This window comes from Zootoca vivipara, chromosome 10 (assembly GCF_965207765.1).
Source record: "Zootoca vivipara chromosome 10, rZooViv2.hap1.1, whole genome shotgun sequence".
In the NCBI taxonomy this organism is placed as follows: Eukaryota; Metazoa; Chordata; class Lepidosauria; order Squamata; family Lacertidae; genus Zootoca; species Zootoca vivipara.
In genome coordinates this window covers 36845402-36873113 of record NC_142593.1, presented here as the reverse complement: position 1 = coordinate 36873113, position 27712 = coordinate 36845402, and the positions used below count along the sequence as shown (strand labels likewise).

General features: G+C 44.4%; 1 protein-coding gene and 1 long non-coding RNA gene across 12 annotated transcripts in view; one reads left to right on the top strand and one right to left on the bottom strand.

The window, feature by feature from the left end:
* Positions 1 to 107: 107 nt before the first annotated feature.
* LOC118076904 (uncharacterized) lies at positions 108 to 19989 on the bottom strand. 4 transcript variants are annotated; one of them, XR_015946173.1, is made up of 5 exons: positions 19553 to 19855; positions 16698 to 16804; positions 9931 to 9986; positions 4426 to 4562; positions 108 to 1095 (listed from the first exon to the last, which is right to left on the bottom strand). It is a non-coding gene; the product is annotated as an uncharacterized LOC118076904 (long non-coding RNA). The 4 variants fall into 4 exon arrangements; XR_015946170.1 differs by having other exon boundaries at positions 16698 to 16846; positions 19553 to 19784; XR_015946172.1 differs by lacking the exons at positions 108 to 1095; positions 4426 to 4562 and adding an exon at positions 6675 to 7252 and having other exon boundaries at positions 19553 to 19989.
* The window catches only part of MAST4 (microtubule associated serine/threonine kinase family member 4), a 221613-nt gene continuing 213874 nt past the window's right edge, over positions 19974 to 27712 (top strand). For 3 of the 8 annotated variants that reach the window (XM_060280257.2, XM_060280256.2, XM_060280255.2), the window contains exon 1: positions 20144 to 20677. In XM_060280257.2, coding sequence (XP_060136240.2) covers positions 20282 to 20677 — 396 coding nt within the window. In that variant the 5' untranslated portion in view covers positions 20144 to 20281. Of the gene's footprint in view, positions 20749 to 27712 lie in introns of all 8 variants that reach the window. The other 5 variants (XM_088653014.1, XM_035099907.3, XM_088653013.1 and 2 more) reach the window with 4 other exon arrangements.

Here is a 27712-nt window from a genome sequence, read left to right as displayed (position 1 = left end):
GTTTTTAAGTGTCAGGTGTAACTTCAGCCTGAACACAGCAGAGTTTGTGCAGGTTTTTCCGGAAGCTTCTGGCGGTAACTTAAATGACTAGACGTCTGGACGCAGAGTAAACTATATACAGGATTTATTAAAATAAAAGAAAATCCAGAGTTTCTATGTACAACTTTAGAACTCAAAAACAAAGTAAAATAAATCCTTTCCTCTCTGTCTCTCTCTCAACCGATACAGCACCTCTCCTCCTACACTGACCACACTCACCGCCCACACGTACTGTGCTAGCTTTCTCTGATAACAGGTCTCAGTGCTGAACTCAACCAATGAGAGCGCAGTTACTATGGCAGAAGTAGACCTTGGCTTTCTGCCCAGTGTTAATTGCTTGTCCTAGAGTTGATTGTGTGAAGAAGCAATCTGATGGTTTCTCATGCTACTAATTTAGCAAAACCCGAACATATTAGGCAGCAGAACCCACTGAATTTCCTCTGAGGCAAGCAGGTGGAGCTAAGCAGCTGGAAATTGCTCACTGAAATTAATGGACCTATACTGTATAGAACTTAACTGTATACAACCCAACAAAATGTTATAGAGAAATATTTTCTCTATACAATGCATCTTTTTTTCGAGCAGATTATGTTGCGATGACAGCTATTCATGAATGTGCTTCACTCACTTACAACAACTCTATGGGGAAAACATGACTATTCACACACCACCTTGGTATGTATACTGTTAGATTTTCTGGAAGCAAACTTCATGTGCAGAAGTTGTGCTTGCAAACCCCTGATGCAGTCAATGTATTCATGAGGTGACATCTGCTGAAAGCCTCAAAGACATGATTGGAAGAGAATCAACTCATTAGTGGTGAGCAGGAACTTTTCCTGGTGTGTGATGGCTGGGGGTGTTCTTTCAAGCTACCAGTTTGTATAGAATGCAAGTGTTCACACAGAAAGTTGTTGCTGCTGGAGAGATAACTTTCTGAATGCTAACTGCAGCATTCTTTTCTCCTTCAGCCTGCAGAGACATAACTTGCAGCACATCTGGGCTGTTCCTACTTCCCAAAGCAGTAGTCTGAAGCAGAAGTGTTTGCTTTTAACAACTCTGTAGGAAATGGAGAGATTAACAAAATAAGATTACATTTATACTGTTGATTGGTCAAGGAATTTGGATTGACATTGTGTGAGATCAGTATTATTTTAACAATGAATAATCTTGTGGCATTTTAAGGACTAACAAATTTATTATGGCATCAAATTTGGCCTAGGGTTCACTTTCATCACAAGCATGAAATGTCGTACTGAATTTTATATATCCATCACACATAGATATTTCTTGCAATTGCACTATTTTATAACTGCTATGCTGTTTTATTTGGCTAGTTTATTACACATTTTAATTATGGCTGTTCTAATGTTTAGATATACCGTAATTGTATTTCACTCTTTATATTAATTATAGCCAGCTATATTTTATACTTTGGTTGCATACTTGTTATTTGAGGATGATCTTGGTATTGCTTCTTGAAATGATAGGTGTCATATAAATTATTTTAATAATATATTTGGAGGGAGGGGAAAGTGAGAGGAGGGAAGTCAGAGGGAAATGGAGGAAAGAATGGTTGCAATTATGTAACAGTAAAATAGCTTAAGGGCTCATCCACACTTTTGCTTGACCAGTATTTTGATTGTATTGTGTACCGATTATTCCCTTACTGCCCAGCCGGACAAGGCAGCAGCCAATGGCCAGCCAGCCACTGAGATACTGCTCTCCAGGAGGGACCGCTGATTGGCCTATTTGAAAATACATTTTTGGGCGGGAAGACTGCCCCAAAGATCCTGCCAGCTGAGGGATATTCCTTTCCAACTGCTGGCAAACGTGGGTAAGGCCAATGGGTAAGGAGGCCAAGAGCTGGGGGCCACAACCGTCACCCACCAGGAAAGCAGTGAGCAGCTATTATTTCCCCTAGGTCCAGGAGCTTTTCTTCTTGTTCCATGGCTTGTGCCTCGTGAAAATCTGATATTACTTGCTGAATTGAAGCTCAGCTAAATAAAATCTCTCTTTGGATTTTCCATGTACCTGATAAGATCCAATTCAGCAAGTTAGATCAGGTTTTTGCAAGGCATAGCCCTGGAACAAGGAAAGCTCTCGAACCTGGGGAATTCATTGGTACACACTACAATCAAAATACAGGTCAAGCAAAAGTGTGGGTGAGCCCATGGTGACCATCAACAAGGTGGTGGTGCTGAGAACACCAAAACCCTGCCATAAAATTTGTATATATTTGTATATATAGTGGGATAAAAACTCACAATCTGAATTTTCTCATAAATTGCTCACACTTGAATTTCCCTTTGGCATTTCTTTGTTCCAGAATGGCTACTTGTAAGGTCAGCAGGTGAATGAAAGGTTATCCCAAAGCTCCATGTTTCCGTCTGCTCCTGTCCATGAATCTGGATGATTATGATCACCTCCAAATATGAAGAGAAGGTGTAGAGGGGACTATGGAGGAACATGAGCAAGCCCTTTGGCTGCCGCCAGGGCCACCACTGTGCTCTCCTGTTGTCCTTTCAGAATGAGCTTGAATACCTATGTACACGCATAGAGTTTATCAACATGAGGCGTGAGCACGGCACACTCAGGCTCCATCTTCATGCAAAAAAGCTCTTCGCACATACATTGGTATACAAATTCTCACCGTGTGTGAATTCATGGACATGGAGAGAGGGTGGTGGTGGGACTTGCCTGTATGTCCCTGTGACCCCTTCCACATCTTTCAACACATGAACTCCCCTGATATCATCGTGTATCTCAGCTAGAGAAGAGGTACAACTAGCCTGCATGGCAAGGATATCCACTGTGTACAAAGACTATACCCATCTATTACATAGGGATACCACCACTGGTGCTGGCACTAGACTGAGGCTAGTCTGAGTACTGCTCTAATGCAGGGGTGGCAAACTTGGCCATTTGGCCCATTTGGGTTATTTCCCCCAAACCACACCTACCTTCCCACACCTAACATCGGAAAGCAGGATTGAACTGCCTGTGCATGAGCTGATGAGAGTCTAATGGAAAAGCAGGCCCAAAGTTTGCATTTAATTGTCCCCAAGCCACACAATTTGCAGTGTAGGAGGTGAACTCATTAGTTGAACTTTCTGTTGCATGGCCACAGTAGCCAGCCAGGCCTAAAACAGGAAAGATCATACTTTCCATAGGAAACAGGCAGTCTGCATGATATCTGACATAATTCAGTGTTATACTGTTTGCGTCTGCTTTACTTAAAATAACACGTTAGGGCATTACCAGTGGCAGCTGTGTGGTACAGAAGTTAAGATATGAAACTTGACTACGTATCTCAGGTTAGGCCGAGATGGCATCATGGCATGGTTGATTATAGACATACATGCACACTGTAAACATGAATTCCAGTGCTAACTTTAAGAAAACTGAGAAGAAGAAAATTGCTAAGGAGTATAGAAGAATGATTGTTTCCCTTGATGAGGAAATACTGCAGCTTGCATGGGGGGGGGGGTAACAATCAGCAGTCACATTACCAGAAACACGATTCTTGCAGCTGTTGTGTGATATTGTGTGATACAATGTAAATCAGTAGAAACCAAGGGAGTTGCAGGGGAATCCTAGGATACGGAATATATCTCCTCCAAGTTTTCATTTAGGTATAGATGCCATGAACAGTAAATTAAACATGTTAATACTCAATTAATTGCACATATCTGAACTTGAAACCTGTTATCAGTTTTAGCTGTCTGTTAATGACTCTACCATCCAATGCAATCAATGTATACAAAGTATCAAAGTGGTGATGACAATAATATAGCAATAAACCAAAACACACCACCACAAACTGGCTAAAAAAATATAAAAGGGAATTTACTGGGATAATAACTGGACTAAAGATAGACTAAAGACCATTCAAACAAACAAAAACATGTTACAATGCCATGTGCAGATAAATACTAGTTCTGCCAAAAACATGGAATGAATATATGCACAGTGAACGTTTTAAAGTCTGAATAAATGAACTATTCAACAAGTGGGTAAGGTCCATGCACTGAACAGCAACCTGATGCCAATAGAAAAATAAAGAATGTTCAAGATAGTTTGTAAAAACCTCTTGTGGCCTCTTCCAACTCTACGATTCTATGATTCTAAAACAAGACTTTACGACATTGAGACAGGAATCTATCAGTTGAGACTTCCACTAATATCACATCGCTATTCTAAAAAGGATTTTTTTGCCTAGCATGGAGCTGTTAAACAAAAAAGGAACCATTCTGGTCCCTAGCCTCAGCAGCAAGCTGATTGACAAACTCATGCATGCATTTCTGAACCGAACCAGAAAGTCCATTAAAATTTGAGGTGGTGTCAGTGGCACATATCTCTATCAATTCAACAAATGTGTGGTCACACCTTCTGCAAAAATGTGGATATCCACAAACAGGCGCTTGAAGAATTCAGCAAAAATTTGCACATCCCCTGCCAATAGCTTATGTCTTCTAGAGAGATTTGCTTCACATTTGAGAATCCTGGCATAGAACAGGATCATGCTGTAGAACAAGAATAAAAAGTCATATGAATTGAATATCCATCTCATTACAGGTAAATGAATTTCTGAACTGCCCAAAGGATATTGCTATTTGGGCAATATATAAATACCATAAATAGAAATCAGTTTTGGTTACTCTTGCATCTCATTAAAGAGAAGTATTTGGCAGCTGAGCACAGCCCCTAAGGTGACTGTGGTTATAGGCTTTTCTTTTTACAGTTTGATCCCTGCACAGTGCATGGATCTAAAATTGAATTAATGCCAAAAGATTCTCAGTTTGTAGCAGAACCACTCTCTTTCTCGTCTGCAGTTCTAATGTGAGATTACAGCTACTTTGGAAGACAGCGCATTGCCAGAATTGTGTAAGCTCTATAAAAAAAGGCAGAGCCATTTTTTAAAAAAGTAATATCTTGTAACCTACAGCAACCACTATTTCTAATCTGAAGTACATTTCACACTATATCAAAATGAGGCCATTGAATCTGACTGAAATTGTCTTCATAATGCAGGTAACATTAACTGAACTAAAAATGGAATGCTATTCCAGCTTTTCTTTCAAAACAATGTGTTGGCTGCAATACTTGCTCCAGTTATTCTGAAGAGTCCAATTGAAGTAAATGGTCTACTTCAGTATAGTTTGTTTCAGAATTCTACCTTCATTGTTTCCCTTTTCCCACCAGTACTTTCTAATGGCAGATATAAAACTATGGACTGTGTCCCCCAAATCAGCTAAATGAAGATATAGTGTTAACAAGTGAAGTGCTGGAGATGATGCTGTCGATGATATTGCTCTCATTGAAATAAATATCAATTACTAATGTAGCAAATACATGCTTTGAATATATTTATATCAACATTTAGATAGGTGTGACTTTTGGGTGGTATTTTAAGTCCACTAAAAACATTCCAAGATCTTGGTTCACTTGAGGTAACCAAAACCAGGGCTTACCAAGATTCAGTTCTGGGTCTTGTTTCAGCCCTAAAATGTGAACTGAGGAAGCATTGAAGGTAATAACTCAGCCTCCAATATTGCTCATTAAAGAATTTTAGGTATTAAGATGGGAACAAGGGCTCAAGATCCTGTTTAGCATAAAAGGCCACTGAGAAAGAAGGATCAATAATCTCAGTAGCTGGATTAATAAGTAACATTAAACCATGGTTTAGTGGTGTGTGGATGAATTTCCACAAGCCTGAGCACATTCCACTCCCCACCTTTATGTCTGGGAGGAGGATTTCCTCTGGCAATGTGCTGTCTGGTGAGGCTCAGCCCTAGGCCCCAGGCCTTCTCAGCTGTGCTTGAATCTTGGATCCTTTGTATGGGAAACATGAAGTCCACTATGGTAATACAGTCAGGACATTTACAAGCCTCTGATTTCAGCAGCCTCCTCAATACATGAAGGTTGGGGTGGAGCTGAAAAGGGAGTTGGTGGTAGGGCTGGTGAATGTAGCTCCCCCTTTCCCATCTACATATTCTCTGAACCATGGGGGAAGTCACTTGTGAGCAGGGCTTATTATGCAATTAAAATGGAAGCATATACCTATGTGAGAACATTCTTGAGTGCTTGGTATATTTTACCACGTTCATGAATCACATAGTCAGCTGACAATATTTAACTAACCAGCTGCCCGACACCCTAATCCTGCTTGCTAAATATCAGGGCTGCATACATAACTTTACATATTTGCATTCATATTTGAATTGAGGAACCTGGTAAACATATGAAGGAACAGTGAAGTAACTTAGGTAGCAGGTGGGGATTAGGGAATGTCCAGAGAGAACAAGTTACTACAAAGAGAGTAATTGCAAGGATGTGTCACAAGTGCAGAGGGAAAGTGGTGGAATTCTTATAAATGAAAATATCTTCCTGGTTAGGTTTCCAGGAAGAAATAATGGTAGGCTATCACAGGAATAACTGGTTGGCTGCATGTTTAAGGTTCTGAATAAACTAAATTTAGTTGAGGGCATTCTTATTGTGACCTTTAATGCGATAAATGCTTTCTGGATTTTCAGGTGAATGAACTCCACTGCCAATGGCTAGAAGCCATTTGTTTTAATTCCTTTTCATATCATGCAGACAGGCTGGGATAAGGGCATACACACAATTTGAAGAGGTCATTTTGCAGAAAAATGTTTATTCATCCTCCAGCTTGAAATAAGCTGTATTTATTATAAACACAAAACAGTTACGAAGAAATCTTGCATCAAGCTAGCTCTTTGATCACAAGCTGATCACAATGCTGTGGGGCAATTATACTTTCATTCTTGGCAGTCAGCACAGGGGTTTTGTTTCTTTTAAAGGATGGATAATGTACATTCCTTCACATTCTAAGATGGCAATACCAACTCAGGTTTTCTTGTTGTTGTCATTAATTTCACAGCTTAAAAAAAGAGGCGTTGCTATAGAAATTTCAGGATGATGTAACCCAGCAGCTGAAACTCCACTTATGCTTAATGGAGAAAAGTTTGCTAAACACAACAGTAATCGTTTTAAAACTATCACACTGCACTGATGTATTAAAAAAAAAAGATTCTTGAAGACTCTTCTGCTGAAATGGTGATTTGAGGTTATGCAATATATGTTGTTTTTGTTGAGTCAAATTCCCTTCTAGCTTTTGGCAACATCTGGCCTCAAGGGCTGCTTGAGCCCTTCCGTGCAGATAAGATTTTCCCATAGTCTGTTGTAAACATCTCTGCAGAAATGACAACAGGAAAAGTTAATTATGAAAAAAACCCCACTTCTTTGGCCCTCCTTGGCTTTGGCAGCGTGCCTTTGCATCCCAAAAGCTAACAGAGGCAACAAGGTACACAAACAGCCTGTACTATTTCCATGAGATATGAGGAAGTAGCTTGTGACTCGGGGGAACCATTCTTGGATGGATTTGTGCATGAGCATAGGAAAGGGCACATGAGAAAGATCAAGAGAGGGAGGAATGGCATGCTTTGTCCTGCCACCAAAGGTAGTCCAGGTGTATTTCTGTAGTGCCATCTACCTCAATGACCAAGGTCAAATTCTTACCTTGTTGCATATTTGTTGTGAGGATACGCACCAGGTCTGGATATACGCTGGTATACGCTAGAGTGAACTGACTGATGTCATTAGGAAGTTGTGAGTGAACAAGGGAACTCTATACTCTTGTGTGAAGGCTAAAATATACATTACGTGCAAATGTATGCAATAAGACTCTAGGATGAATACTTCAGTAACTTACATCACATCCACACTGTACACTTAAAGCGCATGGCTTTTCTCGAAGAGTCCTGGGAACTCTATAGCTTGTTAAAGGGTGCTGAGAATTGTAAACTACAGTTCCCGGGAAACTTTGGGAAACCTATGTATGGTGTGGATGAATGGCAAAAAAAGCATCTTGAGAGGGAGTTACAAGGATAAATGATGATTGGAGGCAGGGTTAAACAGCCCTAGTGCTTCTCTGCTGAAAATAATCCTCTCATAACTGTTTTGTGAGGAAGAGCAAAACTAGATATAAGAGGCTTAAGTTACAAGAGAGTAGATTTTAGCTGAACATTAAGCTGAATGGTAAGAGCAGTTGGGCAAAGAAATCATTACCTGGGAGTGGGTGGGCTCTCCCTTTATGGAGCTCCAAGTGAAAGGGAAGCTTTTGTTCTGGATTTCCTGTACTGACCAGGGGGTTGGACTAGATGGGTGAGCCAGGCACATCCTCACAAAGTACCCCAAAAACACAAGCACAGGAAAATCCTGTCTCACTAGAATATTGAGAAATCCAGTTGGGAATTTCCACCAACGGCAACCATCTTCCCCTGCCCACAGGAGGTGCCATGATGGGTACCTGGCAAGTATGACTGCTGATTGGCTGAAAAAGTGCCAGCTGTCATTCAACCTAACATGGGTGGAAATCCTTAAAAATTGACTGTGGACATGTAGTTTTTAATCCCCCATTGATCACCAGAAAACCCTGCAACTGACCATCTACGCTCCTTTTATTTTTCATTATTCTGCTTTGTCCCTTTGTTCCACCCCTTGTCTTCCTTATTCTTAATATGCATTATATAGTTAGACAGTTGTGTCTGTGTGCATTGTTTCCAAATCAGATGGTTAGTGTGACACACACACACCACCAAGCCTAAGCCACATGGTTCATGCTGCGGAGGTACAGGATTGGGGTTGACAGAGAAAAGTGGGCTGCTCTGATTTCTGGGAGAGGCAGGGAGGTGGATGCTTGGTCTCCTCTCCAGGAGCATAGTGTGGGGGATGCTAGGGGGGCCATGGCCCCAGGCACACAATTTTTGAGGGAGTGCAAACCAGGAGCCCCCAGTACTTCTCCCCACCCACCAAGGGCCGCGTCGACCAGCTGGGCTCCCCTCTGCATGGAGGGGCAGCTGGCTCAGCATGGCCCCAGTTTGCTCTGGTGGGGTCCCTCCAGCGGTGTTAGCGGCAAAGTCTGGCACGCTCCAATCCATTGCCCGCCGGCTCTGGGTGCCAGCAACCAACAGTATGCTATTGCTCCTCTCCTCATAAACCAAGGAAGATATTGGGAAAGAAAAGCAAGTTTCTTGCATCCCAGGGAGGGTCAAAGAAACTGAATATCTTGCGTTCTCAGTTTTTACTATTTCCTTGAGCACCCCAGAATTCCCTCTCACCTGGGGGCTGTAAGTGGTGAAAGGGGTGGTGGTAGCAGTGATTACCGAATAGTTTTGGGATTGTAACCAGTGGCAGAGCTTCATACTCTTGCACCGGGAGGTGGAGAACAGGCGGGGCCGGGGCTGGTGCACATCCCGGGGGCGTGGTGCACATCCCGGGGGTGGGCACGCTGCCTGCAGGAGCGTGCCGCCCAGCACGGGTGGGCAGCCGCGATGGCACCCTACTGGGATCGCGCTGCCAGGGGTGGTACCCTCCCCCCGCACTCCTCTTCCTCCGCCAGTGATTGTAACTGGCCTACCTTGGAAGGCAAGTGTGGAAAGAAGGGTGTAAGCGGACACTCCTAGCCTCCCTCTTCCATTGTAGTTCCCATGGTAGTTTCTCAAAATTACAAATGTGGCCAAAGGCCTCCAAAATATTGATGATCCCTGCATTGTTTTCTTTGTCTCCCTGCCCTCATTTTCACCACTCGTGTGTCTAAATTACACATTCATGTGAGTGTCAATTGTGCAGGTGCATGCCCACAGAAAGCCTAGCAAAATCAGCCTTACAGACATTTGGGGGGATATCATATTCAAAAACTTGCTGCGGAGGCATAACTTAAAGTGCACAATTTGTCTGTAAAGTATTTCTAGAAGTCTTTACCGAACAGGGTGGTATTAGGATGATTTAACACATTTATAACCTTTCACTATATTCACTAGCAATTCTAATAACCATATTAAACGCTCCGGAATGATAGACGTAACTTACAAGGCGTCCATGGATTGACTTTGAAAACTTGAAGACATTCATTTTGAAAGGTGAAACTGTCGAAAGAATCAAAGTAATATAGCTGTTATCAATAAATGAATTCTATCTACGTCCTTAATTGCTTTTGCAGGGGGATTTCATAACTTCATTTAAGGAGATTGAATAATACAGCATGCCTATTTAAATGTCTTTCATACAAAGATTTAATACATATATTTTCTGTACACAACAATGAGCAGTAATAAATTTATGATCTCAATCAATATATGCAACTCTGAAGGAAATAATGTAGTCTAATACTTTGAAAAGGCATCAAATGGAATATCTGTGAAAATAAAGAATATATTGCTCTGTCGTTATCTTATTGTTAGCATGTAATTGGCGCAAACGGTTTGGCACAGTAAGTTTTGAAGAGGGGTTTTAGGCACACTTCCCTATTACTTTCCTGGAAAGCCATGTGGTCATCTAAGTCTGGTATTAGTGGTTGGCCAGGTCAAACACTGGCAAATGGCCTCGGGGGCAAAGAAGGGCCACTCAGCAGCCATTCACCATCTTCCTCACTGGGAACTTGGATGGTTGTTTTCATGCTGGGCAGGTGGTGGAGTTACTTTTGAATGGGCCTCATCCAGTGCCTACCCACTAGGGATGGGCAAATATGTCAACTTAGTTTTCTCTCAATTTCTCATTTTTCCAGTTTTAACTTCCTTTTTAAACATTTCTACATCGGTTTTCTGTTTTTTTTAAAGTTCTTTTGAAAATTCATCAACATTTTATAGTGCAAATTTCTACCAATATACACAATACACATACATATTTTTTGAAAAGCAGTTTCCCTCAGTATGATGTATTTATGCATGTTATTATCACCAATAGATGCATTTTTATGTGCAGTTTACACCAGTGTGTGAAATTTTGTACACATTACTTGGCTAGAGAACAGCATTACAAAGTTAGGAGGTGTGTGAATTTTGCATAATTGCAAAATTACGCAGTTTGCTTATTGTTTCCTTGGGGCCGGCGCACTCATGAGGCAAGGTGGGGTAGTTGCCTCAGGGCAGCAGCCTCCAGCATGGTGGCCAATCCTCCTCTTGCGAAACACCTCCTTCACTGCTCCCCGCGATGGTGATGCTCCACAAGCGTTTTTCCTCAAGAAGCACTTGTGGAGCCTCAACCCCCCTCCAAGTACATAGCACAGTGACCGAGGGCTTTTTATTTGCTAGTTGAGCATGTGGGTCAATAGTCATACAACAAGTTTGCCACATTTTGAACTCTGCTCAGATACACACAACTCACATTTTCAGTGTGCTATTTTGGTTTTTGTCTTTGTCCATGGAGTTTTCTTGGCAGGGATACTGGAGTGGCTTGCCAGTTCCTTCTCCAGGTGGATCACGTTTAGTCAAAACTCTCCACTATGACCTGTCCATCTTGGGTGGCCCTGCATGGCATAGCTCATAGCTTCTCTGAGTTATTCAAGCCCCTTCGCCACGACAAGGCATTGATCCATGAAGGGGAAGTGAGAGCTGGACCATAAAGAAGGCTGATCGCTGGAGAATTGATGCTTTTGAATTATGGTGCTGGAGGAGACTCTTGAGAGTCCCATGGACTGCAAGAAGATCAAACCTATCCATTCTTAAGGAAATCAGCCCTGAGTGCTCCCTGGAAGGACAGATCGTGAAGCTGAGGCTCCAATACTTTGGCCACCTCATGAGAAGAGAAGAATCCTTGGAAAAGACCCTGATGTTGGGAAAGATTGAGGGCACTAGGAGAAGGGGACGACAGAGGATGAGGTGGTTGGACAGTGTTCTCGAAGCTACCAACATGAGTTTGACCAAACTGCGGGAGGCAGTGCAAGACAGGAGTGCCTGGCGTGCTATGGTCCATGGGGTCACGAAGAGTCGGACACGACTAAACGACTAAACAACAATTTTGGTTTTATGAATTGTTAAATGGTGCAACATCAAATGCAAAACTATAGGCTTATGTAACAGATTCTTCCTGCACCATTGTAGTCTACTAAAAACTGGCATGGGTGGGGGAAGGAGGGAGCAGAACAAAGGATCTTAAAGAGAGAATGCAAAATTTGAAGCACGATAGAATGGAGACTACAGCTTATAGCAATATCTGTGAAAGACATGTAGAATTTCACATTCCAATCGCATTGCTTCCTGCTGGCACTTTCTTCTTATCTTGCAGAGCTACATCAGAAATCAAAGTGGTTTGGATGAACTCTCTCTTACTGAGCTCCCTAATTGGTGATATTGTTGACAGGCTCAACAGGGAGGCCAAAGCATAAGAAAGTAAGGAACACTTGCTCAGCCTCAGAAGTGCTTCCTCCAGGTCAAGCATGGCAAACAGAACCACAGAAGAAAAATGGTTGAATCTCCCCAGGGCAATGTGGACAACTATTACTTGAAAAGGCAAATAATAATTGTCTGCACTATCAGCCAAGTCATCTCTCTTTTCCATGATAATTCTAATTCCTAAAAGACATGTTTATTTTGCAAACCGTCTCCCTGGAACCCTGGTGAAAAATCTTGCAGTTTAATTTCATCACACACCCCCCCCCAATAAAAATATAAAACTGCTAGGCAAGAATGTATGGAGGTTTGGGGTCATGCTGATGGCACTCAGCTCTGTGCCCCCTCCTCCAACTCAACATCCTGAGACAGTGATGAGAATGCAGGTCAGTCAGAAAGAACTGAAATCAGAGGAAGATATAATCTTGTGACTTGAAGAGAAAGCAAAATTTCTGGTGCCTCAGGTTTGCCAACTTGCATGTTCCTAGATCTGCAGCTGGCCCTGCAAGCCCAGATCTTGACAACGGCTGGGAACAGGGAATCTGTCGGTTTTGGTTTGTCTCAACGTCTCATTTTTCCAGTCATTATGTTTACATTTCCACATCAGTTTCTGTTTTCTTAAGTTCTCATGAAAATTTACTTGCTTTTTAGTATAACTTGCTCCCAATCCACACATTTGTGTATGCCATACCTGCCAAGTTCCTGCCTGGAAAATAAGGGACCGGACCGGAAGTAGCAGACCGGAAATGGCGCTGCCGCCCTTTTGGAACTGGGCGGAGCATGCTCAGAAGTGACTTTTGATGCTGCTGTGCCCAGTTCCAAAATGGCCACCGCATCAGAAGTCGCGCTGCAGCCATTTTGGAACTGGGCAGAGCAACATCAAAAGTCGCTTCTGAGCATGCTCCGTCCAGTTCCAAAATGGCCACTGCGCCAGAATAAACCGGGGAAAAACTAAAAAATCTGTTGTTTCAGCTGGGAACAGCTGGAAAAACGGGGTTTTCCCGGGGAATATGGGAGACTTGGCAGCTATGGTGTATGCCATTTCCCCTAATATACACATCTTTGCAATTTTTCCCTTATATGTTATCCTTATGCATTCTTATGTGTTAAATTATTTCTCATCTCTACCTGGGAGTGTTCACCATCCATGCCTTTATAATGTTTGAAGCTAAACTCCTTGTACCATGCTCTATGTCATGTGCCCTTATCTACTTTCCAGAATTTTCACCTAGCTCAGACCATGGCACCCTCCATCTGAACAGGCAAATACATTAGAAAACCAGCACATAAACAGGTCCAAAATCTACTGAGCCCCTCCATAAATATTCAGACACAATTCAGGGTGCTAGTTTTGTCTAAATATTTTAAATGGTTTGGTTTATATCTACCATAGTGTAAAGATACCTTTAGAATCCCATAGTGTCAAGATACCTTTAGAATCCATCATTATTAATATCAGTCAATTGTTAAATATATAAATGTATGAAACTGTCTTCTACTGAGACTACTGGAAATTACAATACAAAAACACAAAATACATAATAAAAATAAGACCAAAACCAAACAAATAACCCCCCCTCCACAACAACACATGTAAGAGGGCTTTGAATGTCAATCAGCCAAATGCTTGGTTAAAGAACATATCTAGCTCAGTAGTGTTTACTCTGACTGGCAGCAGCTCTCCAAGGCCTTTGCAAGGGCCACCCCCAGCCCAGCTACCTGAAAGGAATGACAATAAGCATTATCTTTGCATTGTAGAAGGCAAAACTGGCATATCAATGCCAACTCCAGTGCAAGTAACAGTACCTATTTGTTAAGTTCTAACTCGAGGTATATTCAAAACCAGCTCAGGAAACATTATTTTGAAATTGTTTGTATCTGAAGTCCCAAATGCTTATCATCACCGTTCTTCAATCTTGCCCTAATTAGATTGTAAGGTCACTGGAACAGCTACTATATTTTATTATGTTTCTGTGCCATCCAAGTTACAATGGGCCTGGAATTCTCTTTAATGCCTCTTGGCACCACACCAGTGCTGCTTCTGTTATTGCTAATAATATAATGAAACAGAACTGAGTCTGCCTGCTGAGGAGAGTATGAGTATGTTAAAACAAATTACTCTTGGGATCCTTTAACATTATACAGGAGGATTTCCCCTGCAACACAGCTCTCTTCATTATTTTCATAAGTGCTACCCTTTGGCCTCATCACATCCCTGGCTTTATTTAGCCCTCCATCCTATTGGAGCAATGCAACAAAAAACCTCCACTAATAATAAGTACAAGGTTCAAATGTGTGTTTATGTAGACACAGGTATGCTATTTGTTCATTCTCTATATAATGCCTTCTTAGAGAGGGGTGGTTTGTTTTTTTGGCTGTGTCAAAAGAGTTACTGTTATAGTTAACCAACCTATCATCAAAGTAGATATATGAACTTTCAATGGGTCTACTTTGACTAGAACTTAGTTGAATGATGTGGGCTAAACCTATCAACTGTCGTTTAATTCAAGTCCTGAAGTAAATCCAAATACCCAAACCCTGTGTTTATTTGCATACTAGGCTAGTCACAACATTAAAAAATCCTTACCTCTGCAGCTAGTAATATACGGTATATATTACTAGAATGTGGTCCCAGTGGCAATCATTAGCTCTCAAAAAGACTTCTGTGGCATATTTTCCTTTGGGTTTCTAGACCCCACTCCAAAAGGAAGGGGATACGTGTGGAACTATTCTTAAAGGCTGCAATCCTGTGCATGTTTATGAGTGCACCCAGTCAATTTAGTGGGATTTGCTCCTGAGTAAATATGCACAGGATTTCACTGTACAAAGCTGGTACTTTTTAGTTTTGATTTATGAAAACCTACTATGACAATAATTGGGAACCAAAACTACCTCCAAACAGTGTATTTACTGATTGCTCTGGCCCAACTGGCAATAGGGGACACATATCATATCCCACCTTTAACATTTATTCTGGCTAAATACTGTATATCCAATTTTGTCAATGGGTTCTGTTCTTAACAACCTTTAGTAGTAGCCTTTAACAGCAAGTTGTGTGTGTTGGGGAAAATGTGTGCATCTGAAGGAAAGAACACTAGATCCTCTAACTTTTCCCCCACCCTGGAAAAAGGGGGTAAGGTGTGTGGTTTCCCCCCTCCCTCAAACCCACTGCACTGTGGCATTGCTGGCAACAACAGTGGCAACAACCCTCCACTGTGCAACTGTAGATCCTTTCAAAGGTTCAGGCTACTTACCTTCGCTCACCATTACTTTTTCTTCTTCTGTACATTCTTTGGTTTCTGTATGGTTATTCCAAGATGCTACATCCCTAAAGGTAAAGGGACCCCTGACCATTAGGTCCAGTCGTGACCGACTCTGGGGTTGCGGCGCTCATCTCGCGTTATTGGCCAAGGGAGCCGGCGCACAGCTTCCAGGTCATGTGGCTAGCATGACAAAGCCGCTTCTGGCGAACCAGAGCAGCGCACGGAAACGCCGTTTACCTTCCCGCTGTAGCGGTACCTATTTATCTACTTGCACTTTGATGTGCTTTCGAACTGCTAGGTTGGCAGGAGCTGGGACTGAGCAACGGGAGCTCACCCCGTCACGGGGATTTGAACTGCCGACCTTCTGATCAGCAAGCCCTAGGCTCTGTGGTTTAACCCACAGCGCCACCCGTGTCCCCTTGCTACATCCCTACACACATGTAAAACATCCCTACACACATGTAAAAAAGGTAAAGGGACCCCTAACAATTAAGTCCAGTCGTGAACGACTCTGGGTTTGTGGTGCTCATCTCGCTTTAAAGGCTGAGGGAGCCAGCGTTTTTTGGGTCATGTGGCCAGCATGACTAAGCTGCTTCTGGCGAAACCAGAGCAGCACATGGAAACACCATTTACCTTCCCAGGTGGGAGTGACTTTTGAATAGAGATGCATAGGATTGTACTGCTAGAGTTTAAGTTCAAACTCCTTTCCAAATGCTGAATAATACATGAAGCAAAGGGACAGCTTTTGTTTATTCCTTTTACAGTGAATCAATAAGAGGAGAGAGATACTTTCCAGGGGCCTGGTTTGAATGTCACTGAGACTGCTTACTGGGACTGCACGAACCAAGACTAAACCTTGGGTGCCGATTGTGTTTAGGAAGGATAAAGCTTATTCACAAGCTAAGTCAAACCTTGGTTTAGCTCAGTGTGTTGTGGGATTAAAAAAAGACTGGGGAGGAGCCTCTCTGGGAATCCGTATATTCATGTGGTTGTGGCAAGCCAAGATCTGTCCTCTTGCACTCTGTTAAGGCACTATGCACACTGAATATGCTATATAAACAAATAAAAATAGCAACCCTGTACTTCCTTACTTCTTTCCTGCCTGGAAACAGCCACAAAGTTCAATTTCTTCATTACTCTGACTTTTGTATGTACCTTTTCAGCTACTCCCACTCTTTGCCTCCCTTGCCTTGCTCATGAGACTTACCTCTTACTCCCAAGTAGGCTGTTGCCCATGAGGAAGCTTCCTTTTCATCTCCTAGTCCGCTTAGCCTTCCCTTTTCTTCCACCACTGCAGTTGCTGTATCTGGGGGTCTGTGACAAGTAAAAGCGACCTCTGAACTCTCTCACTTTCCACTGGTAAAAGTGGTGGAAAAGAATAGCATCAAAGGAACATTAAAAAACCACACCTGATATTGCTTGACTGGTTATCATTTGTAATCTGGGGGGGGGAGGGTAAATTTCTCATATAAGTGGAATTTTACTACTTTACCTTAATAAACCTGTTAAGAAGTTGCTATAATCCAATCTATATCTTTTATATGTAAAGAGATGGTGATTGGGACATCTCCCATCATTAGTGATGTGTGATTTATCTCATATTGAAGGAGTGGGTTGATCATAAAAAGAGGACTGAAATTAAAAGGAGGCATTAAGCCAGTTCTGAAATGAAAGGTAATGGGACTGAAATTTAAATTCATTTGGATGCATGGGTGGCGGGAGCAGGGATGGAGAGGTGGGTTATGGAGGGTACACACATCTTCCCTTAAAAGAAAAAAACCTTGAAAACAGGATAGGAGGAGTCCTGAATTTGGTCGAGTAATATCCAAATTGCAGTTTAGATGTGGCATCATCTGTTCCTCTGTACAGATTCCTGTGTAGGGTTGATTACAGTTTTAGGATGTGGAGAACTGAGATCACTAATATGGACCCCCCTCCCCATGTGTAGTTTGACTCTCGCTGGTAAAAAAACAAACGAAAATGTTTTCGGTTATAAGCAGTCTCTTCCATTATTCTTTTGAAAATACGTTTTGTAGCTAATCTTTGGCTCAAGTTACACAAGGGTGCTACGTATTTCAAATTTTGGGAGGGGCCGTAGGAGCGATTACTGACCTCTTGTAGCATTCCTTAAAGCAGAGGTAGGCAACCTAAGGCCCGGGGGCCGGATGCGGCCCAATCACCTTCTCAGTCCAGCCCACGGACAGTCCAGGAATCAGTGTGTTTTTACATAAGTAGAATGTGTCCTTTTATTTAAAATGCATCTCTGGGTTATTTGAGGGGCATAGGAATTCGTTCATCATCACCCCCCCCAAATATAGTCTGGCCCACCACATGGTCTGAGGGACGGTGGACCGGCCCACGGCTGAAAAAGGTTTCTGACCCCTGCCTTAGAGCAAGGGGTAGGGAATTTCTAGCTTAGGCGCTGAATGCACATCAAAGTACAAGTAGATAAATAGGTACAGCTCCGGCGGGAAGGTAAACGGCGTTTCTGTGCACTGCTTTGGTTTCTCCAGAAGCGGCTTAGTCATGCTGGCCACATGACCCGGAAGCTGTACGCCGGCTCCCTCGGCCAGTAAAGCGAGATGAGCACCGCAACCCCAGAGCAGTCTTCGACTGGACCTAATGGTCAAGCGTCCCTTTACCTTTTAGGCTTCTCTAGCCAGCTCTCATGGGTGCTCCCTCACCTGAATCCTAAATGTATTTATTTTAATGTAGCCATCCAGCTAGTCAACATGTTTAGAAGTAACTCCTTGTTATTGACTGTTTTGGCCAAGACCCTTGAAGACTCCAGTTTTTGTTTAACAAGTGACCCACTTTGTATTGTGTTTTTCTTTGTTATGGATGGATAGGCATTAACAACAACAACAAAAAAGTCTGTCTGGCTTCAGACCTTATGCCTGGCATCCAACAGAGCCAAGCTATTTTTTTTTTATTTGGTTTGGCATCCCACAGTGTTCTATGGACAAGTGCCTTACTTTGTTATTGTTAAATGGACAAATAAAGCAATTTGTTAGTAGTTAGTTCTGAAATGTATAATCCCATACAATACATTAAATCACCACTGTTTCTCTTCAGCACCATGAGGTGCTCGGGCTTCAGTTGTTGTAAGACAGCAACCTGCAGGTACAAGTCACAAACATGCCCCCCCTCCCGCCTGAATTATTTCTGCAGACACCCAGGCAAGCACTTGGGACACTCCTCAAGGTATGCCCCCCCCCCTATCCCAGGCCATTGGCTCTGGACTGATCTCCCTTGAGTGCTTTTTGCCCTTATTGTGATACTTCTTGGATGGACAGGCATGAGTAGAAACCTCCAGATTTTGCATGGTTGGAACATAAGCACCTGTAGAAAGGTAAGAGTCCTTACCTCCAGCCTCACTTTTGCATCTGTCTCTGCCTGCTACTGACTGCCTGCTATTTAGACATATAAGCCACATATAAATAAATAAAGTGGTCCCTGAGAGATTGCTCAGGAGGATTCACTTGGGCTGAAAAGGTTCCCCACCTCTGCCTTTGAAATAGTGAAGACGATCTCCGAGAGAATATTGTGATTTTTAAATAAATAAATAACCTGCTAACCAGATGGGTTACCGGTATTTATTAATGCATATCATTTTCATGCCCCCCAATAAGTTCCAAATAGCATTTTAGACTCGGCATGGAGCCAATTGTAGTAGGTGAGGTTGAGACAGAGGCGCCCAAGGCCACTCAGCCAGCTCCACAGCTGTGGGGGGAATCTGAGAGCCCATTTGGCACAAGCCGCTGATTCCCGAAATCGTGCTCCCGATTATGCGCGCACACACGCCCGCAAAACGGTTGTTGTAGAACCGCAACTCCCTTGCACCCCCCCCCCCGCGCCAAACCCATCCCTTTCTATCGCCAGGTCCCAATCAAGCGCCGCGGGAAGCGAACCCACCTTAATGGGATTATTTCTAGATTTAGCTTTACCGCCTAACACGCCAGTCCCTAGCTAGCAGCTTTACTCAAAAGTAAGTTTTGCGGCGGCTACCTCGAGACTTCTTAGGGGTCGTTACTACAAATATTTGCAAACCACCTTGCATACCTTTTGGTAGAAAGGCGGCGCGTGAATAAATAACGTATCAGTGGGTACAGGGACTCGCTGTCAGGTTATGCCTGCAAAAAACAAAACTGCAGCGGGGCAGCGCAATACCAGGCACTGATTAATAACGTTATCATGGAAAGCTGAAGTCTCAGTCCCGCTGCCGCCGCCGCCGCCGCTTTCAAAGGGCGTGTTCCCAAGTCCGGGCGCGCGCAGGATCCACGCCTCGCGCTCTGTTTTTGCGGCGGCGTTTTCCACGCCTTCCTCGCGCCACCCCGCCTCGCTCTTCTTACCTGCCGCTCACTCGCGTCGGGCTCGCGAGCCCTCCCTCGGCAGGGCCCACCCACCGCCTCCGCCATTGGCTCCGCGGGCTGCTCGTCTCCCCCCCGCCCATGGCCCGGAGGCAGGTCCGCGGAAGGCGGCAGCCCTCTCAGGGGCCGGCGGAGGCAGCGGGCTGCTCTCCCGGAGCCCCAGCTCAGGCTCCCCGCTGCTGCCTCCCAGGAGCAGCTAAGCTTCCGAGCCGGCGGCGTTTCCGCGCTTGGGACAGCGGGCGATGCGGCGGGTAGCAGCAGCAAGCCGCTAGGCGGTGCCTCGGCTCGGGTGTTCCCCTTTCCCCTTCCCGGCGGAGGATGCTGCTGCTGCCGTTGCTGGAAAAGGCGGGCGGCTGACTTTCTTCCTCGACCCGCCCAGGCGGCGGCGGCGGTTGTCTCCCCTCAGCACTTAGCGGCGGCGATGGGCGAGAAAGTTTCCGCCGAGCAGCAGCAGCGACGGCAAGATTACGGCGGCGGCCGGAGGGTCTCGTCCTCTTCTTCCAGCTCGTCAGGCTCGCAAACTCTCTCCGAGGAGGGCGACGGCGATGCCTCAGCCGGGCAGCTCGGCGGGACGTGCTTCGCCCGGGCTGCCCCCCTCAGCCGCGGCACCCACGAGCGGCAGGTGGCGGTGATGGCGATGGCGGCTGCTTTCCCCCTCGCCGGTGAGAAGGAGGACCATGTGTTGGGCGGCGGCGGCGGCGGCGAGGGACAGCGCCGTCGGGGGAGCGAGGAGGAAGAGGACTCGGCTAGTGGCGGCGGTGGCGGCGGTCCCTTTCGTCCCGAGAGCGACGCCTCGCTGGAGGAGCAGGACGAGGAGGTGCGAGGATGCCGGGTGGATACGTGTGCGCGCCCTGTGTGGGGAGGGAGACCTCATTCCCCGCCGACGGGGTGAGCCGAGACGTGTGCGAAGGGGCGGTGCGGCGGCGGCGGAGGGAAGACGGCGCCCGCAGGCTCCTCCGCCTCACGGTTGCCGCCCACGGGGCGAGTCCTGGCCAATTGTGGCGGGAAGTGGGGTGGCTGGACGTCGCCCGCCGCGCTGCAGCCTCTCCCCCCTCGGGCTCGCCCAGGGCCGGGCTCGCTGCCCGGTGTTGACGGGCGAGCCTGCCCCTCCCAGGTTGACTTAGAGGGCTGTGTTTATGTCTCTCCTCCTCCGCGTTCCCTGCGGCTTGCCGCAATTGAGGCTCCCGGAGCTTGCTTCCTTCCCCGCCCCTTCGGGTTGCGCCTCGGAGTCCCTTTAATGCTCAGCCAGCGCGTGTTTGTATTGTGGGTGTCAGCGAGCGATCGTCAACGTGCTTGGTGCACGGTGGCCGCTTGAAACAGCACAGCCGCGGAGCAAACTGTCCCGAGAGCAGCAGAGTTGAAATCTTCTTTTCCCCAGCAGGGGGCTTGTGCTTTTGTAGCCCGAGCGCTCGTTGTCATAGCCTTGCTGTGGTCTTCGGTAGCCTGTATTAGAACCCCAGGGTAACATAGTTGGAAGTGGAACATAAGCATGGCTTGTGCTTCTTTTCACGGAGGCAGCCTCTGGGGGCAGAAATCTTTGTGAACAGGAGACAAATTCCAGAGGAATTCCTCTGAAGTCAGCATTGCACACGAGTGTCTTTACATACTACTTTAGTTTTGGTGAGGAGGCAGTAGCTTTAACTGGAGAGTCCTGAAACTTGAGGAATTTTGGGTGAATGTGTGTATGGGTGGCAGCTCTTGAAGACCGGGCCTGTAATTAAGAATTACAGATGTGCAGAGAGGCCTTGTATCCTTTTTAAAACTCTGGTTAGGCAAAGAAAGCTGCTTCTGTGTTCACAAACTTGGCCACTGCCCTCTTTGAATAAAGAATCTGTTTGCCTGAGTGGCTGAACTAGGTTGCAAGGTTACACAACTATTTCAAGCTTCCCTCTGTTCTAGAGAAGGGCTGAGATTGTAGGGAAACAGGATTTAGTTTATGCCAGTGCTCCTTGGCATCTGTTCTCAAATGCTAGGGGTTCAAAGCCGGAAACACTAGGAAATGGTCCTGAGCAGGTGCATAGTGCTAGGGTGGGTAGGTAGGTAGTGTTTGCAGACAGGTAGCCCCAATATCTGTTCCTAGTAACCAGTGTTAGAAACTGAGGTATGAAAGCTAGGACCTAAATGGCACCTTAAATGTAGGTTATGGGTGCAACAACAAAAAGTCTAGGAGCACTTTTTAATAACAAGAATACAAAGCTGAAAACAAATGGCATTGCAGTTGAAATATTATGTTCATTTTTCATATCATCTAGCCCTTCCCCTGTCCACCCCTTTGATATTCTTAAGAGGGGTGGTCTTAAGAGTGTAGCTGGAAGTGGGAAGGCAGAAAAAGGTCCTCCTTTCCTTCCACTCTGCAGTTTTAATCTGAAATCTTAGGTGCGGTACTGCATCCATAGCTCAGAATTTGCTTGCACTAATGGAAGTTTCCTGTCGCAAAACGCATCTACCATGGGAGTTTCAAACACTGCTAGTAACTTAAGTCTACACCAGAGTAGAAAAACTTCTTTTCCTGTGGATTTTGCTTCTGTATGTTATAGCTGCTAGGATGTGAACTTAGTGTCAAGCATTCATTTCATAACTGGCTTACAGTTGACAGTAATCTTGGAAGAGCTTAACAGCATAGTTTTATGGAATAATGGGTAATTTTGCAAGTGATAGATCTATTGTGTGAAAGTGCTCACACACTTTAGTCTACATGCATTCATATCTGAATTTTGAAAAATGATATGTCCAAATTAATAAAACAGCATGTGTCAATATCATGCATATGAGAAAGTGTAGTTTAATGTGAAGTGTGAGCACTTTCACAACTACTGGTAATACTTTTTAGTGACAAGTGTCTCAGGTGATGTATACTTTCAGATTCCTTTTGTAGTTTACATCCTCTAATTTTCAGAATGGCCAATGAATGTTAACCATTTCGAGCAAGAAGCTTAGAATGGATAAAATAATGGGACAGCAATAGAATCTGGCTTTATTTTTGATAAAGTGACTGCTGATGCCATAACTTCACTGCTCCATTTTGTACATAAGCAATTTTTTTATTGGGTATACAGTATAATTTTATACTATCTTCACTAATTATTCCAGGTCACTTCACAGTTAGGTTTCTGGTGTACATTGCTATCATGTATTGTTTCACAGCTGTGTTGCAGTCAGCAAATTTGCTCATGGTTGAAATTGAACCTTAAGCGTATGCTATGCTTGGCCTATGATATGCAGTAGATAAACAAATGGATATCTACTCAGGTAGAACAGAGCTATTTCTGACTTTAAATGGAGCTCTCAAACTTTTTATAGTTAAGGAAAAACTGTTGGGCCTGGCCAACATTAGTAGGAAGTATGTGAAAAAAGTAAGGCGTTGTCTGGATTGGTTCTTAGTCATAGCTTGACATAAGAACAAGTCTAGCTTTCTCCAATGTTTGTGGCCTTCCCCTCCTGTAAGATGTGGCAGTGAAAAGGAGTTAGTGTTTCTTTTTGATTACCGTAACTGCAGTTTGCTGTGTTTTCCTCACCTGGATAAACTGTGTTTAATCTTAACTTAGTTTAATGGAAGCCAGCCAACTTCAAATATTGTTTATGATCCAGGCTTGTTTTCATTAAGCATAATTAAGAATAACTGCACTTTAGACTATGGGCAACATACTAAATTACAGCTAATGTAAAATGGAAGGAGAAGCTTGTGTTCAATGCCATGTGGCAGTGCCAGGGGAGGAGTGGGGAGCCGCCTGAGTTATGTCCAAATGCAGTGATCAAATCCTAGTACTAGGGGCCAATACTAAAAGTGGAAGAACACATAATGAGAATTATTTTCTCATAAGTCTCATAAATTAAAATCTGACTAATAAAATTTCTATAAATCTCAGTTTGCCAGTATAAATAGAAGCCATTTGTCATTATATCTGCTGTGGTGCATATTTCATTTAAAACTGCTCTGATGCTTCTGCTGCCTTTAAGTGGCAAGGACTGTTGTTAAGAAAGGAATTCTGTAATAGAAGAGTGCATTAAAACATGAATCTTTAACTGTTGGCTTGCAGTCTGACCTAAGGTGGGTTAGCACCAACAGCATCACAACCATACAATATACAAAGTGGAAAAAAGTTAAAAATTGGTCCTGTAATTCATGTGTGGGCTAAAGGTGAGCCCTGGGTTTGAACATAAGGTCTTTGAAAAGTCACAGGATCCACAAATAGCAGCACACAGGGGCGTAGCCAGGATCAAAACTAGGGGGGGGGGGCAAGCCATGGTCGTTCAGGGGCGGGGCCACGAAGTGGGAACATGGGTGGGGCTACAGAGCCAGCAGGCCCGACGACATCGTGGCGGCGGCCACCTTGTGCTTCTGTGGCTGGCAGTGTCGGTGGCTACCCTGCTTGGCTGGAGAGGACGGGAGGGTCAGGCAGGCGAGAGGGGGCGGCAGGGCGGGCGAGCAAGGCATGGCACGGCCGCAGTCACGACGGCTCCGAGGTGTTGCCGCATACCAGCATAATATTTCAACCATGTCGTGGGTTCAAGCCCCACCTTGGGAAAAAATTCCTGCATTGCAGGGGGTTGGACTAGATGACCCTTGTGGTCCCTTCCGACTACAATTCTATGATTCTATTGATATATTACCATAGCATATGCATCATTCTGCTTTCTTGAATTGTCCTACTCCTAGGCATAGCAGCCAACTCCTAGAGGCCTAGGTGCCTCCCCCCCCCCCCAATTACTGGTAAATACTGTACTGTATTTGAAAGAGTCATCCCCCATGTTGATGGGCTTTCTATGTGGGGCTTATCCGCCCCCCCCCCCAGTATTTTATTAAGGATGGAAGAGGGAGGGAAAGAAGGAAGATACATAGAGAGGGATAACTCACATTTGTGGGTGCCTCTGGGTGACGCTGCGATGCTGGAACTCTGCAGCAAGAGGAAGGAGCCTTTTAAGCGGCTTTCTCTCTGCTTGATTTACAGCAGGCACATCCAACAGGTAGATTGTGATCTACCAGTAGATCACTGGATGTCTGTGGTAGATCACTGGCACCCCTAAAAAAAACTCACCCAAAATTTTACTCCTCCCTAAAAAAAGCTGAACTATGATCTGAAGCCCTAAACAAAAATGGGCCTCCCTCCCTCCTAAAAGAAGCTCAACAAGTTTGACCTAAACCCAAAAAACGGGGCTTCCCTTCCTTAAAAAAACTCAACAGCTTTGACCTGAACCCCCCAAAAGGGGGTAGATCACTCCCAGTTTTTAACTCTGTGAGTAGATCAGAGTCTCTTGGGAGGTGGCCACCCCTGATTTACAGTATACAGATGCAGGAGGCGGGGCAGACTGGAACACCACTCCCACTGAAGAACAATAGGGTGAAGTGGTGAGCTATAAATCTTGCCTGAAAGGGGATATCTGCTCCATTGTCTTAACTGCTTAACTACCGGTAGCCACTTTGCTTTATTTATTTGATGTGTTTTTGTTACAGCTATGTCCCCCCCCCCCCCAGCAAGCGGAGACCAAGATGCTCTCGCTAAAGCAAAGCCCCTTCCACTTCAGTTTTTGGAGGGGAAAAGTACTGGTTATGGTCTGTAAAATACATTAATTTTTTGCTTCGGGGGGGCAGTTGCCCCCCTGCCGCCCATCTACGCCCATGGCAGCACAACTCTTTCAGAGAAAGGGGCAACACTAGATAAGTTGCTGTAATAGTGTAAGCCAGTGTTTTGCAAACAGTAATCTGGGGACCAAGAGTGATCCTCTGCCTACTTTCAGGTTGGCTTCTCTGCCACTGCGCATCTAGTGTTGCCTCTTCCCCTTCATCACCTTGTGGTGTGTGCTTTTTCGTTGGACCACTGTTGGTACCAGCAGGTGATTGGGTGACAGAGATGTTTGGTGGTATGGTTAGAAAAGTAGGCCTCTTTCCTCTGAGGTGGAAGAACCAGAGGTGGTATTTGGTGACACAACTTCCCTATGAAAAATCACATGCTATGTGTGGTGCAGCATATCAGCAAGTGTCTGAAAAAAATGCTTGCTCTATATGTGAAAAATGAATTTGTAAGCATTTTTACAGCAGTAGCAGCAGCAGCAACAATTTATTTATACCCCATCCATCTGGCTGGCTTTCCCCAGCCACTCTGGGAGGCTTCCAAAAATGATTAAAAATACATTAAGACATCAATCATTAAAAACTTCCCTAAACAGGGCTGCCTTCAGATGTCTTCTAAACATGAGATAGTTGTTTATTTCTTTGACATTTGATGGGAGGGTGTTCCACAGGGCGGGTGCCACTACCGAGAAGGCCCTTTGCCTGGTTCCCTGTAACCTCACTTCTCGCAGTGAGGGAACCACCAGAAGGCCCTTGGCGCTGGACCTCAGTGTCTGGGCTGAACGATGGGGGTGGAGACGCTCCTTCAGGTATACTGGGCTGAGGCCATTTAGGGCTTTAAAGGTCAGCACCAACACTTTGAATTGTGCTCGGAAACGTACTGGGAGCCAATGTAGGTCTTTCAAGACTGGTGTTATGTGGTCTTGGCCGCTCCCAGTCACCAGCCTAGCTGCCGCATTCTGGATTAGTTGTAGTTTCAGTAGTTAGTTATTCTCTTGAAGTGGGGCAAAACTTGTTCCCTGTTTTTAATATTGGTGGCTACCAGCATGAGGCAGGATGGCAAACTTCCCCCACTCCTAAGTGGTCTTGACTATAGCTTTGAAAATGTCTCATTGAGACATGGGAAGACCAATGATAGTGAGAACTCAAGAGGCACCTTGTATCTAGGAAGAGCAAAGAAAATCAGTGTGCGGTTTCCCACTTGTGTAGATTTGGGTTGTATGTATGCTCTATAGCAGGCATAGGCAAACTCCGGCCCTCCAGATGTTTGGGACTACAGTTCCCATCATCCCTAGCCACTGGTCCTGTTAGCTAGAGATGATGGGAACTGTAGTCCCAAAAATCTGGAGGGCCGGAGTTTGCCTATGCCTGCTCTATAGGAAGGGAGGACCTAACACATAAGACCCCGACATTACCAAGTAGCACAGTGATTTGTCACTTAATGTCCGTGATCACCAAAAGGAGTTGCCTTTTGATGTAGTACACTAACTGGTATTTCTAGATGCATCCTTTAGGAAATTAACAATTGCCCCCCCCCCCATGTTTGCATAGTTTTTGTGTGAAACATCTATTTCCCTTAATATTGAATTTGATTGTAATTGCATTCTAGATTTGTTAACTATTTTCTTTTATCTGCTGCCAACCCATTTATTACTACTCACTGGAAAGAAAACCAAACTGCATATTTTTTTGAAACCACACTGAAAACTACAAAGCTGCCTTATTTCTAGAGCTGTCACTAGTTAGTTAGAAGGATCACTAATACTGTGACAGCTGAAATACTTTTTCTTTGGAGCTCTAACTGCAGGCGTTGGCATGATTTCAATCTATTAGATCTAATTACCTGCTCAAACACTGCATTTCTGCAATGTTAGAGACTGAAAATTTATTTAAAGTGATGCTTTTCCATGTTCCGCTCTGTTTTGTTATCTGTAAGGAGAAGAGCAATTAGACAGAACTTCAGGCAGGTTGCTCTAATTGTGGGTAGAGTTTGATGGTTGATAGTGTTTAACCTCAGAATAACAAATTCACATTGGGCTGGTTAAGGCCCTTTCCTTACTTAGCAAATGCAGGGAATTTGCATCCATATATTTATTTCCCCAACAATGTTATTCCAAGCTCCTTCCTTCTATTTGTTTTCTTTTTGTTACATTGAAGTATAGTACAGTAGATGGACTTGGACTGCGAGAGCTTGACCCTAATATCCCTTTCAGCGATGAAGCTTGCTTTGGATGGTCGTTGTAAAATCCAGTTTCTAACTGTGAGGGACAGGGGATATCGCGA